The following is a 15,121-nucleotide window of genomic DNA, read 5'->3' on the forward strand; positions in this document are numbered from 1 at the left end:
TGGTCTGTGGTTATAGCCTAAACCTCTGGGAAGGCAGTGTGGAGCAGTTGTTCTATCAATCACTCAGAAATCAGCACCTAAAGTATTGACACCTTTGAAACATCTCAGATGACATGGAAAGTGTTGTGTGCTTGCTTATCATCTGCGAAACATTCAAAATGTTTTATCTTTCTGTGCTAGGGTATGGGATAAATTTTCTTTGGGGTAGGCTTTAAAAAATCACACTTGTGTCTTAAAACTGGGGGCTCAGAATTAGCAGTGAATGAGCGCTCAGGGACACCCCTTGTAATAGGGTAGTACTTACTGGTTTCCCTGGCAGGCTTATCCCTGGAGGCCCAGCATCACCCTTCAGACCTGGAAGTCCAGGAGGGCCTAGCCTTCCACCTGGATCTCCCTGTGGAAAACAAGAGATGATTCTTTCTTTTTCTGCTGAAGTTCATAGTGGGAATTTGGGAGACAGTAGTTTCCATTGCTTTATGTTGTCATAGCCAATCAAAGTTCATCCTATGTTCCATTCTACATTCAGCCCCTCCAGTGCATTTACCAAGTGCCTAGCTCAGTCCGGGTACTCTACTTATCATCTTAGACACATTCAAACTCTTGACATGAGTTCTGCTACACGAGGTTTAGCAGTACTAGACAACACCGACTTATGTGTAAACACAGGAACAAAGAGAGTGTCTATTCATGAAGAGTTTTTAGATGATCGAAATGCCTTATTATTCCCTGAGAGGGATGCAGTATTAATATGCATATGACATATCAAGAAGCAGGTAGTAAAAGACTAGGAGGCTTCTGAGATTCTACAGTTTGACCTCAGCCCTAAGATCTCCACTTCCAGTTTGGCTCATTTTCTCATCTGAAGTTTCTGTGCTCCATCATGGCAATGATATATGACACCAGGGACACCAGGACACAGTTTGTATGAACATTTGTCCCTGTACTGATACATTCTGTGAGGCTCAAGCCTTGAAATCTTTTGCTTCTTCCACGACATTAGGATCTTTGGTCTTTCCTTTCTATCTACTTACTTAATATACACATGTAAAATCTAAACGCTACCTTTTCTCCCTTAATGCCTTGTTTTCCTGGAATACCATGCTCTCCTGGCAGTCCCTAGAAAATACAAGAGGAAAGAAAACTAGTAGTTAGAACATCTCTTAGTGTAATAGCCATGCACCTTTATAAGAGAACTGAATTTAAACGTCTATATACAAGGTAATGTTGATTTTTGGCCTTAGGGGAAGTGCTATTTGGAGATATGTGTGGCATATCGAATGCAGTCAACAGCCATAATGGGAAACAGAAAAGAGTAATGGAAATGTCCCACCTATATAGTTACTAAGAAGGAAGTGGGATGGTAGGGACTGGGAGCAAGCACTACATCCCAACTAAAAATGTCAAAATATTTTTATTATGCTTTTGCACAGGGGCTTTTTTCCTTTTGATTTTAATTCTCATTTTATTTCCTCAGTACCAACAGTTCTGTCTAAGCAGAGTATTTAATGTTTCCTCTTGTGTTATTACCATTTTCTATTTTTTTATGGTGTCTTTCCACAAGGTATTCCTGAAGTGGTTCAATAAGGCCTTGTAGGAGTGTGGTGGTTTGAATATGCTTGGCCCAGGGAGTGGTACTATTAGGAGGTGGAGCCTTGTTGGAGGAAGTGTGTCACTTTGGGCATGGGCTTTGAGACCCTCCTCCTAGCTGCCTAGAAGACAGACAGTCCTTTCCTCTCTGCAGTTGGATCAAGATGCAGAACTCTCTGCTCCTGCTTTAGCACCATGTCTGCCTGAATGCTGCCATACTTCCTGCCATGACAATAATGGACTGAACCTCTGACGCTGTAAGCCAGTCCCAACGAAGTGTCCCCAAATAAGCATTATGGTGTTATCTTGGTGTCTGTTCACAGCAGTAAAACCTTAACTAAGACTAGGAGGGATAAATAACATTTCTTATGAGTCAGATGTTCAGATTAGCAAGCCTACTATGAAGGCCAACCAGTTGCTTCTAGGAGGCTCAGACAGTAAGCTTGAGAGCAAGGAAAGAAGTCATAGGGCCACTCCCAAGATGGTGGAAAGAGGCCAGGTCTCAAGTCTGGCCAACTAGCATCCTAGTCATGGGCACAGAGTCATTGAGTGTTGTAGCCAGATCTCCATTTTGATCTGTTATTTGATGGTTAGCTCTCAGTTCCCATGGGGAGACTAGGAGATTACCCAAGGGTAGAAATATAGGAAGAGAGGGAGAGGGAGAGGGAGAGGGAGAGGGAGAGGGAGAGGGAGAGGGAGAGGGAGAGGGAGAGGGAGAGGGAGAGGGAGAGGGAGAGAGAGAGGGAGAGGGAGGGAGGGAGGGAGGGAGAGCGAGCTATATTGAGCTTATCATATAGCATGAAAATGATTATTTGAACTTGAATCTATGAATGTAATTTGGAAATACTTGCTGTCTTTTTTGGTTTTCTCTTATTTCTTTGGATATTTGTTTTCCTCCATTCTGCAGTAGTATTGACTACTGACAATTGAGTTATCTTGAATTTCAAAGATTGGTTTATTCAGATACACTTAATCCCCTGGCATTAGAAGTGACCAATTTGGGTAGTGGGGTTAACCTATGGTTTGGGGGAATGTAGCATAATCAGCTCATTAACTGACATTAATTTTATTTCAAAATAGTGATGATACAATACATACAACATCTCCTGGTGGTCCTCTGGGCCCCATGGAACCTGCAGGTCCTTGCTGACCCTAAAATAGAAGATGGTATATACTTTAAGTTTTCATAAAATTAGATCATACCTGAATATTGGTGAGATATAACAAGACTTTTATTGGAAAGAGATAGACTTTCAGCATCTCACTTTCTGTGTATTATACTGACATGTGCTCAGAGCTTAGTAATATAGTTTTGAGATGTTTCATTGATGGGTCTGTTTTACCAGCAGGTGATGGTGGGGTAACCTGACCAAAGCACTGGCTGGGATCATTTCACTCAAGTCTCTCCCACAGTCCCCTAACTGTGTTATCTTGAGCCACTCCTGTAGAATTTCCCCTGGGAAACTCAGGCATCACAGGGATGCATAATTTCAGTGAGGAAATAGATCTCAAATCATCTTCCTGTTAGGAATGTGGCACAGGGCTGTAGATTTAACTGACATTGTGTACTTTTAAAGCTTTTATGGATGCTGTTGTGAATTTGCTCTGAAAAAGGATTTAAAATTCCCATTGTATCCCAAAAGGCCTAGTGTTTATGTTTCTAATAATTGTAGCCAGTGGGGTGGGGTCACCATGGAAACAAGATAAAGTCTCTGAGATCATCTTGATGAAAATGAGTGGCACACCAAAACCTTTTTGAATGCGGGATGGCTGTAATTCTTGAATTATTTCCAAATAGTGATTTCTTACACATGTTTATTTATGAAGTACATACCTTTAGCCCTGGGCTTCCTAGTAAACCAGGGGGACCAGGATCTCCAGGTTCCCCCTAAGTGCATGAGTGGAAAGGAAAGTTAAATGTTACTATTATTTTTACCATCTCATTAAGGTTGCAACTGTAACTGAGAAAAAAAATGCCAGACTACCTTTATTCCCTGTGGTCCTAATAGGCCGGGTTCTCCCTGTAAATAAAACAATCACCATATGGTTCATTCCTGAATCCAGATGGAATGGGACATCTTGATACTTTAATTGACTTTCTATCAGCTAACACATAACAAAGGGGTATATTATGGAAACCATGCAATCAAACAATGCTCACCCTAAAACATTCAGAATCCTTATTGCTAGTAAGTAACAGAGCACCTTATTTTATTTCTTCATGTGATATCATGACACATCAGCAATGACTCATTCACCAACCTCAGATATGAGTCAGGATAGAATAGACTGATAGAATATATATATATATATATATATATATATATATATATATATACACACATATAATATATACACATATATAATTTTCATAAAACAATATAAATATATCTTTTATAAAATATACATTATGTAGTATGTTATATAACACACAATATATATAATACATGCATATATTATATATGTGTATTTTATATATGTGTATATGTGCATAATGTATATATGCATATATACATTATGCATATATCATATATGTATTTTATATATGTATATATGCATACAATATATACATATACATATATACATATGCATGTACATATAATATATTCTATAATACATGTATATTTCTATATTATAATATGTCTATTATAATATAATAGAATAAAGAAGAATAAAGAGCTATGCACTGGTGATTCTATTCCCAGATGCTTAGTAAAAGATATTTTCTTATTTTCCATGGCTTACTTGAAAATCCAATTTGTGGCTTTAACACATTTTCTGAAAGCCTGCATTGCCTGTTTTATAGTTTGCATTTTCTTTTTTTGTTTGTTTTTGTTTTTGTTTTTGTTTTTCCGGACAGGGTTTTTCTGTGTAGCCCTGGCTGTCCTGGAACTCACTTTGTAGACCAGGCTGGCCTCGAACTCAGAAATCCGCCTGCCTCTGCCTCCCAAGTGCGGGGATTAAAGGCATGCGCCTCCACGCCTGGCTTAGTTTGCATATTCTTACTTGATGACTTTTATGACATTGAAATCTATTCACTAGTAGCAGTAGGGGGTAGTACCCAAAATTAGCCTGTAAGCCCCACCTGCCCAAGGACCAGGTAACTTCCTAGAATGCTGGGAGTTGTAGTTCTTGGAAAATAACAAAGTCTCATGGGAAGGCATGGTAGCCTATGAGTTCTGTCTATGAAAACCCTGGAGCCACTCAGCTGGGAAATTCCAGGGAGTGATTATGATCAAAGTTCATCTCTTGGTTAGTATTTAATATTTAATAAAGCTTGCTTCAAATTTGGACCAAAATAGTGGAATCCTCACCCCACCCCATGCAATCTCAGGAATAACATAGGCTAAAGAAAACCAGAATAGAGCTGGCAAGATGACTCAAGAGAGTAAAAGCCATTGTTGCTGATCCCGAAGACCTGAATTTAATCCTCAGGACCCACAAGGCAGAGGGAGAGAACAGGCTCCCACAAGTTGTCCTCTGACCATCATAGACATATCAAGGCAAGTACTCAATGTGGCATACACATATGGCCACCTCCCAACAAATGTAAAATATAAATACAAGTACAAAAGAAAGCCAGTAAAACCCAAATCAGATGTTCAAATGTTATCACATGGTAGCACTTATCAAGGACTAAAAATGAGTTTAAAAAAAACACACAGAAGAAAGTACAATTTTCAGGAAACTTACTTTATCAAATGTATTAGGCGCCAGACAACAAAATGGAGAGAAAAATCAATAAAATAGAAAACCCAAGACAGTGATAAACACCTACTTACTCTATCTCCCTTTTCACCTTTAGTTAAAGGCTCCCCCTAGGAAAATGGGCAGAAAACAGAATCAATTATAAACACTTAGAAATCAACTCAGACAGGGGCAAGTGAGAATTAATTTACAGATTCTTTCATGGTCCCAAATGAGCATGGAGCTAAGCATTTTAAACCTATGCTGAGGCTCCCAACAGCAGTCAAATTGAAATGCTGCCCAGGGCTAAAGCTTCTGATTGTGAAATGAAGATGGATACACTCATCGGAAAGTGGAGGGAAATGGGTGGGGGTAGCCATCAAATGGCAGGAATGCACTCGAGTTTCCCACCTCGGTGAACACACAAAAGCATTATTTTAAGGATGCTCATTAAAGTGTCCTTTGTATACTAATCAGAATGACACAAAGGGGTTAGTTACTGGATAAACAGCACTGGAACTGATGTTGGTTGCTCTTGGGGTTGGGGTTCACTGGAAAGATAGATTTGAGGTATAAGCTCTGCTGACCAGTACTCTCCTGGATGTCAGTCACTATGTTACCAACCTTCACGTCTTACACAAACACACACACACATGCACACACACACATTCACAAATGCACACATCCACTGACCCCCACACATGCACAATGCACACCCATGTGCACATGCATGTACACACAGGAACATGTACACACAGACACATGCACAGACAGACACACACACTGTAGTTAGCCTCAGGTGTCAGTGGGAATTTGCTCTTAGTATAGCCATATACACTTGAGGAAACTGAGGCACAGAAAAGTAGAATGATTTATATAAAACCCGGGCAGCCTGATTTTAAGGCCAGTCTTTCGTTGTTTCTATCTGCCTGCTTTGATTTTAAAATCAGATTTATTTATTATTTGTATTGAGTGAATGGCCAATAAGAAGGAAACTATACACTTTAAAGAGTTCTTTCATGTAAGGAAATCAAGAGAAATGTAAGAACCATCATTATGGGACTGCTATTTTCTTGGATACCTCACTCTGGGGTGGGGGCAGGGAGTGATTATTGAAAGCCTGTCTTCGAGATTCTCATGTTCTATGTGCTAGGCATGTAGGGTCACCTTCTCATACATTCTCTAGCTGTTTTGTAATTTTATTCAAACGAGTACCTAACTCTAGCAGTGACCTGTAATTAGAGATGACAGGAGTTTCCGGCAAGTGAGAGACAGTGAGAGGCTCACTATTCTTCAGTCTCAATTCCTTTTCAGTGGTGACAGAGGTTGTGTGTACCCAAGGATAAAGCTATAGGATCCAAATCAGCTTGGTGACTGAGTGTGTAGGGATTTGAACACCCGCCTCTTCCTAGTGAACTGCGCTGCCCCTATAATGTGAGTGAGGGCTAGCTTACCTGGGCTAAGTCACATATCCGTTACTCAGTGTGACTGTACAAGCTGTTATCTACCTAACAGAATCTCATATTTTATTATGGACGGATTTTTACATGTTAGACCAGGGTCTTATCTTTTCAGATTTTTGTTCTAGAATTATGCGCATGACTAACTGTTAAGATTTGAGGCTCTCGCAGTGGGCTGCGTTGCTTCTGCCTCTGCTTGCTCTTATGTCTTAGCAGTCTTGAAAGAGTATCAGTATGCTTGAAATCCACATTCAATCCCTGCTCCTTGGGAATTAATACAGGGCAATGCTTTAACATAGAGCTGTATCTTCAGGCCTCACATTTTGTCTTTTAGTTTTGAGATAAGATTTAATTAAGTTGCCAAGTTTGGACCTGAACTCAGTCGGTATCTGAAGCTATTCAAACTTGTGCTCCTGCAGCGCGATCCCTAGAGTAGCTGGGAATAACGCACCTCCAGGTCTGCCTCAAAAACCTACACTGAGTTGTAGGATGCCAGTTAAGCACAGGCTTGCTATTTAATCTCATGTTTCCTGAAGACTGGGGTAGCCATTTTAGGTTTTAGAGTTCCACTTTCTTATCTATTAACTTTTGGGAACTGAGGTTTTGCCTGTATGTGTGTCTGCACCACATGTGTGTGTATTTGCCCATGGTGATCATGATATGACATCAGATCCCCTGGAGCTGGAGTTACAGACGGTTTTAAACCACTGTCTGGGTGCTGGGAATTGAACCTGGGTCCTTTGGAAGAGCAGCCAGTGCTTTGAACCACTGACCCACCTCTACATCCCAAGAAGTTATTTCTGCTGAATATAAAGGCCAAGGCTCAGATTGGCCCAAATGGGCAGCCAGGCTCCCCATGAACACTGAAGGCATGAGAGAAAGCCAGAGGGAATCCGTTAAAGAGGGAAAGGTCTCTCGTGCCTAGAGCAACACTGTCACATGTGGGAAACACAGGCTTCTAGGCGCCACCGGAACTCGAGTTTAGAGTACAGCAGGAGTGGAAGAAAGTCCTTTTTTGCTCTGTGTCCTATTTGTCACATCTCCCATGGTGCAAAGTTAAAATCGAGGTGGATATCATTGGGCTGGGAGAGAGTGGAGAGCCCGAGGAGGGGTTAGGTCATGGTGTGAGTGGCTCACGGGAGCGGGTGAGCAGCAGAAAGAATCCCAAAATTTGAAATCTTCAGCTGGACGACACTGGTAAAAGCTCTTAGGAAAGCCTGGACAAGACACTGAGGATAAAAAGACCAGACGGTCAATTACAGTGTCCATGGGTGCGCTGGAGGTTTTAAAGTTGACAGAGACAATCACTAGCAAAGAAGGGGCCTAAGTGAAGCCGAAGCAGCAGTGGAGTTCAGCTTGGTAGCACGGAACACTTTCCCTGTTGCTTCTGTTTGCCAACTACAGCATTTTACTGACCTCTCCATCCCTCGTCCCCAGTAAACCCATATCCCCAACTCACTCTGGAATACAGGTGAAAGCAATTTTAAAAGGTGTGCTGCATTCATAAAAATGGCCAGACACATGCTGATTCTGTTTGTTTGTTTGTTTGTTTGTTTGTTTTGCTTAAGGATGAAGATTGAGTTTCATTCACAGAATTTATGTCAAAGCAGGGCAAAGGCAATGCTTGTTTGCCATCCCAGGGCTGGGGAGGTAGAGACAGCAGGATTCCTATTGGTTGCTGACTAGATAGGCTTGCAGAATTGTTGAGCTCCAGGTTCAAGAACACACATACACACACACACACACACACACACACACACACACACACACACACGTTTGCAAGCTCTTTAGCAGTTCTATTTGAATATAAATGATGTGGCAGGGTTTTGGTTTATTTTTCTTTTTTCTTTTCCTCCCAAAGAGAAGTTTTCCAAGAAACCAGCCACAGCAATATTGGAAGTTAGCTTGTGATCTCACTTCGATCTTACAGAAAACAGAGAGGAAAATAGTTTCAGAGATGTACTGAGAACAGTTGTTTGAGGAGAGAGAGAGAGAGAGAGAGAGAGAGAGAGAGAGAGAGAGAGAGAGAGAGAGAGAGAGAGAGAGAGAAGCATTTACAATTTTAAAGATAAATTTGTACCAGTCTTGATATATTGATTGTGTTTTTCATTTTAGATCTGGTATTTAGTCATCTCCAGGCAACTTAATCATTTTAGAGCCTAAATCTAGAACCAGCCTAACCTGTGTACAGACTGGGATACCTCATGGGGGCTTTTTATATGAGTTAAGTGATTTAAGATAGAGAGGGTCTGGTGCCTGGCACGGTGTATACTTGCCACTTCAATGCTGTTTACAGTATTAGTTTTAAAACACCATGAAGTTGGGGTTAGTTTGGGAAAATATTTTTAATTTTTCATCTATTTTTTTCTTTTTTCCTCTTCTCTTAAAGCTAAAATACTTACAGGTTCTCCTTTGTGTCCTTTAGGGCCAACAGACCCTGGAAATCCGGGCAGCCCAGTATCGCCCTGTCAAGAAAAAGCAGAAGTGCTTAAGTGTAGAGAAATGTCCCTTATCCCACAGAATCCCACGGGGGTCAGGGCCTCCGTGAAGATCTGAATCTAGCCAGGCTGTCTTCCTAATAAGGTGTCTTTGCTCTCCTCCATGCCTTAGGCCTTCTAGAAACCCATAACATTTCATTAGGACATTTAAAATTAATGTGGAACAATGTTAATCACTTTTCAAGGACAGGACACACAGAGGAGAAAAGAATTATAGTTTTGTTCTGGTGGACCAAAACCATTATTTATTTATTTTTGCCTTTAAATGACACAACAGTCTGCTCTCGTTTTCTTCTGAGGATTTTTTTCTTATTTTAGGTGTGTGTGTGTGTGGAGTCAATGATTATAGAGAGAGAAATGAATCTGCCAGCTGTCTGCAGTGTTTCTCTTGAGGCATAGATGAAGGCTGTAGACAAAGATGACATTCTTGTTGACTTGGTGACAGCAGCAGTTTGGAAATGTCTAAGATGTGCTGGTCAAAAATGTTGAAGAGGGATTTTTATGTGACATAGAAAGGCATTTTCAGAAAATACAGTTGGAGAGGGCTTCCTTGTAGGCAGGAGTGACATCGTGACCAGACATCAGAGCTTGAGCACTGGATTTTTTTAAAGTATTTATCAGCATTCCCAACAACCACTCGATTCTTATTTATTTATTTATTATTAGATATATTGTTTGTATACATTTCAAATGCTGTCCTGAAAGTTCCCTATACCCTCCCTCCACCCTGCTCCCCTACCCACCCACTCCCACTTCTTGGCCCTGGCTTTCCCCTGTACTGGGGCATATAAAGTTTGCAATACCAAGGGGCCTCTCTTCCCAGTGATGACCGACTAGGCCTTCTTCTGCTACACATGCAGCTAGAGATACGAGCTTTGGGGGTACTGGTTAGTTCATATTGTTGTTCCACCTATAGGGTTTAGACCCCTTCAGCTCCTGGGGTGCTTCCCTTAGCTTCTCCATTGGGGATCCTGTGTTCCATCTTATAGATGACTGTGAGCATCCACTTCTGTATTTGCCAGGCACTGGCAAAGCCTCACAGGTGACAGCTATAACAGGGTCCCTTCAGCAAAATCTTTCTGGCATATGCAATAGTGTCTGGGTTTGGTGGCTGATTATGAGATGGATCCTCGGGTGGGGTAGTCTCTGGATTGTCCATCCTTTCATCTTATTTCCAAACTTTGTCTCTGTAACTCCTTCCATGGGTATTTTGTTCCCTATTCTAAGGAGGAATGAAGTATCCCCATGTTGGTCTTCCCTCTTCTTGATTTTCTTGTGTTTTGAAAATTGTATCTTGGGTGTTCTATGTCTCTGGGCTAATATTCACTTATCAGTGAGTGCATATCTAATGACTTCTTTTGTGATTGGGTTACCTCACTAAGGATGATATCTTCCAGATACATCCATTTGTCCAAGAATTTTATAAATTTATTGTTTTTAATAGCTGAGTAGTACGCCATTGTGTAAATGTACCACATTTTCTGTATCCATTCTTCTGTTGAGGGACATATGGGTTCTTTCCAGCTTCTGGCTATTATAAATAAGGCTGCAATGAACATAGTGGAGCATATGTTCTTATTACCAGTTGGAACTTCTTCTGGGTATATGCCCAGGAGAGATATTGCTGGATCTTCCAGTAGTATTATGTCCAATTTTCTGAGGAACCTCCAGACTGACTTCCAGAGTGACAACCACTTGATTCTTAAACATAGCCCTAGACCACAGGTAGTTCTGAACATTTTTCTTCCAGCCTGAGGTGAATTTTGTAAAACAATACTTACTGTTGTATCTACAGGTATATATCATTCTGTTTTATCTACAGGTATATATCTTTCTTAATTCCTAGCCTTTTCTCTGGGTCCCTTTAAATTTTAAGCTTAAGAAATAATAAGTTCTTTGAGGTAATGGGTATGAAATTTAAAGTGTGCTAGCTATAGCTCCTTAAATATTTTATTTACTGTGTGTGTGCACAGCTGCATGTGTGTGCACAGCTGCTTGTCTGTATGAGTGCCACATGTGCAGGTACTCAAAAAAGCCAGAAGAGGATGTGATATGCTTTGGAGTTAGCGTTACAGGCAGGTATGAGCTGCTTCTTATGGGTGCTGGAAACTAACCCCAAATCCTTAGTAAGGGGAATAAGTGCTCTTAGCTTCTGAACCATCATCCGAGAGTCCTGGCATATGGTTTAATCCTAGCAAAATACATCTTTGTATATCTCTATCTGTACTTTAGTACATTGAAGGTGGTGGTTTTTTTTTTTTTTTAAAGATAGTAAATTCTGTATAACATTGGAAGGTAGAGAAGACAGTGACCACTTTGGGCACCCGTTCATAGTTGGTTTGTAAAACTCTAAAGTGACTTTCATGTCATCTGTCAGGCTTGTGGTATGATCCCAGTGTACAGGCATCAAGGAATAATAGCCCTAGCAAGAATACTCATCTAATATGGCAGAAACAGAAGGCAAATGAAGGGGCTAGAAATTACTTATAAATATACATCTATTCAAAATGAAAGATTTAAAGAATATTGTTAGTTAAATCTTTTTTTCTACCTTCCAACTCGAGTCTCCTCCCTTCAGAATTATTGGGAGGAATGCAAAGAAGAACAAGACTAGGCAGGGAGGATGGAAATGGCTCATTCGGAAAGAGCCAAATGAGCGCTCCCGAGCAGAAGGTGGAGAGCAAACAAGAAAAACCAGTGTTTATTGACAGTCTAATTTGCATTGAGAATTGGGCTTCCAGGAAAATTCATCTTGATAGCCTTTAATCCTCACATCAGTTCTTCCTGTAGATGATTATGTCTGCCTTACATCATGGGAACCTGATGCTTAGGGTAAGGAGGTGGCTTCCAAGTTGTAACAAGCTGGTTATACCATAGCCAGCTTGTGGTCTCAAAGCTAATACTCATTCAACCCCACAGTGGTTTCCAGCCTCAACCAAATGTCCACGTATTTAAGAAACAGATACTGGTCTCCCTCTCCTCGGAGTCTCTGTGCATGGGGCTCAGGAACAGGCTTTCCAGAATGCTTTCCTGATGCTTTTGTGTACAGGCAGGGTTTGGAACCCCTGATCCTATCACAAGCATAAGCAGAGATCCTCCAAGGAGTTTACATCTTCACTGTGAAAGACACAGGTCTAAAAAAACCAGGATTTTGATCCAGAACAGACGGGAAGTAGATGCATTGACTTTCTTCAAGCAGTTGCTACACTCAGGCTTTCTGTGACTTGATACATGGTTTACTGGCAGAGCTGTTCCTTCATTAATGATAATTTTAAAAAATGCTTTCATAGGTACATAGCACTCACAGCATCAAGTTCCCTGTAGAGTCTTCTAGACAAATCATTTATGTGGGTAGGAAGATGGAACAGATAGGCTCTCGGTTTTTTTTTTTTTTTCTTCTAACTCCACTTAACATTCTGAAGCAATTAAAAAGATTCCAAGCGGTAAGAGTGGTCCCTGGAGTTTCAGATACACCTGTTTTACAGCATCAAATTTCTCATCAGCAAGGTCTTAAGAATTTCTAAATGACATATGTTTGCTAATGAAGAGGGCAACACAGAAGCCAGCTGTTTTGTTCCAAGAAGTGAATCATCATTTAAATGCTTTAAGAGTATCCCACCCCCCTTCTCCACTCAGCTGTCCTGTGTGACAAGCTTAGTGTCCCTGCGCCCCGAGTCTGCATATGTCAAATAGCAAATACTTAAAATGCAATCCATTTGTGAGGTTGGGATATGATTCTATAAGGTGTTGCTTCACAGGAAATAGCATTGTTCAAAATCCAAGACCCAGGAGTGACTTGGATTGCTAAAGAATCATTTTTAAATTGTTTTTTTTTTTTTCAGAATGTCGGGGTTTTATTTATGTATGCTGGAGAATTTTCTTCTTGAATGACTAGTCTATAAGGAACTCACTGTTCCTGCTGAGATGATCTTTTAGCGATTTTTCCTGGTGAGAGATACACAATCTTTTGAATAGCTTGGCTGTGCTGATTTATAAAGCACAGAAGTCATATTTCTTGCACTTGTGTCGAAAAGTATCGTGCCCTCAATCAAGAGAACTTTTACTGGGTGAATGAAGGAAGGTAGCTCTCACAGGCCATCTGCCTTTTTAGTATTTCCAGACCTTCATATCCCTGTCTGTAGACTTAATGTGCATTTTTTCTTTACTTTTAAATTTTTCCTCTGACCATGCCACATTCACAGTCCAAGGTCATCATGGTTTTTACAATCCAACTAGAATAAAGTGATATTTTCTATAGAGAAGTTAACCTGCCATCTTTTATAGCTAATAAAGCAGGACTTCCAACTGAAGACAAGGAAAATGTAACGGAAGTATATTGGTGTTTTATCTTGAAAACTCGTTTTGAAATAACTGCTTGGCTAGGCTACTACTGTGCATGGTAAAACCTCACCAAAACAAAACGAAGTACTCCCACGACAGCCTCCTTTGCTTTAAGAACAAACAGTTAACTAGTGAGCTTGATCCACAGGCATTTTGATTGGCTCTTTCATCCTATGGTTTTTGCTACCTGCAAGGATTTCTGACTCTCTTCCTTCCTTCCTTCCTTCCTTCCTTCCTTCCTTCCTTCCTTCCTTCCTTCCTTCCTTCCTTCCTTCCTTCCTTCCTAATTAAAAATTTTTAACAGCCTAACTGCAGTTCTCTGCCCCCCCTCCCCCACTCCCATTCACTCCCCCTCAGTATCTGTGATCTCCTGTGGATACAACCAACCTCAGCATATCAAATTGAAGTAAGACTAGGCACCTCCTCTCCTATTAAAGCTGGACAGGGCAACCCAGCAGGCCGGAAGGGTCCCAAAGGCAGGCATCAGAGACACAGCTTGTGCTCCCATTGTTAGGAGTTCCACAAGAAACCCAAGCTACACAACTGTAATAGGCCTAGGTCAGGCCCAGGCAAGCTCTCTGATTGGTGGTTTAGTCTCTGTAAGTCTTTATGAGCCCAGGTTAGTTCCTTCTGTGGATTTTCTTGTGGGATCCTGACCCTTCCTTTGTACTGTAGTTTTCCTTCAAATCGTATAAATCTTTCTCCTTTCTGGATCATTTTTAAGAATGTTTCTCTTGACATGTCCCTTCTCTTGTAGCCTGCCTCTGCTCAGTAGCGCCCCCAAGGGGCAGCATCCAGCTGCTGGTCAGCAGGCAAGTAAGGTTCCTGCTCACTGGGACTGCTGCCCCTATAGGTGAAAGTGCTTAATCCCTTTGATCATCATCATCATCATCATCATCATCATCAACAACAACAATAACAACAACACCACGGGATTACCTTTTCTCCTTTGGGGCCACTAGCTGCGTGCTCACCAGTTCCCTGGGTAAAAAAATGACAACAAAAAGTCCAATTGTTTTTAATGCGTTCTGTCTTGAAAAGTTGCTAGTCAAATGTTAGTACTTTAACAATATTTGGCGATTTGGCAGACGTTTTTGTGTTTCTCATTTTATTCCTGTTAATGTAATTAATATTTAACTCTGTTAAATTTCTCCAACGTTGAAGATCCTGTCTGTCTGTCTGTCTGTCTGCTGGTGATCTCTCCAGGAGAAACACCACAGCTCCAAGACTTCCTTCTCCATATGCATATCTGCCAGCCTCAAGCACATTCTGAGTCCCCTGTTCTTTCTACTCTGAAATATTCATTTCCTTAATTTGACTCTGCCCACCCTGGGCAGATGGCTGTGCCTGCCTTCACACAGAGAAAGCAAATACAAATTGCTAGGAAGCACTTCAGCTGCTGAATCCTCTGTGTGCTGAGAGACCATTATTAAAGACAGGAAGAGAATGGCAGGTTCTCATCAGGGAATTTCTATAAGATTGGTCCAGAAAAAAATCCTTACTCCCCTAAGCTGCTGGGAACCTGTAACCAACCTGACACCTCAGAAC

General features: G+C 41.0%; 1 protein-coding gene across 2 annotated transcripts in view; it reads right to left on the reverse strand.

The window, feature by feature from the left end:
- Positions 1 to 15,121, reverse strand: part of Col19a1 (collagen type XIX alpha 1 chain) — a 314,640-nt gene that overhangs the window by 60,680 nt on the left and 238,839 nt on the right. For both annotated transcript variants that reach the window (XM_029483553.2, XM_021163060.3), the window contains 8 exons: positions 14,513 to 14,554; positions 9,137 to 9,199; positions 5,370 to 5,405; positions 3,573 to 3,608; positions 3,422 to 3,475; positions 2,686 to 2,739; positions 1,063 to 1,116; positions 305 to 394 (listed from right to left, as the gene is read on the reverse strand). In XM_029483553.2, the coding sequence (XP_029339413.1) occupies positions 305 to 394; positions 1,063 to 1,116; positions 2,686 to 2,739; positions 3,422 to 3,475; positions 3,573 to 3,608; positions 5,370 to 5,405; positions 9,137 to 9,199; positions 14,513 to 14,554 (429 nt within the window). The remainder of the gene's footprint in view (positions 1 to 304; positions 395 to 1,062; positions 1,117 to 2,685; positions 2,740 to 3,421; positions 3,476 to 3,572; positions 3,609 to 5,369; positions 5,406 to 9,136; positions 9,200 to 14,512; positions 14,555 to 15,121) is intronic.

Source organism: Mus caroli, unplaced genomic scaffold (assembly GCF_978045245.1).
Source record: "Mus caroli unplaced genomic scaffold, Mus_caroli_1 scaffold_1, whole genome shotgun sequence".
Lineage (NCBI taxonomy): Eukaryota > Metazoa > Chordata > Mammalia > Rodentia > Muridae > Mus > Mus caroli.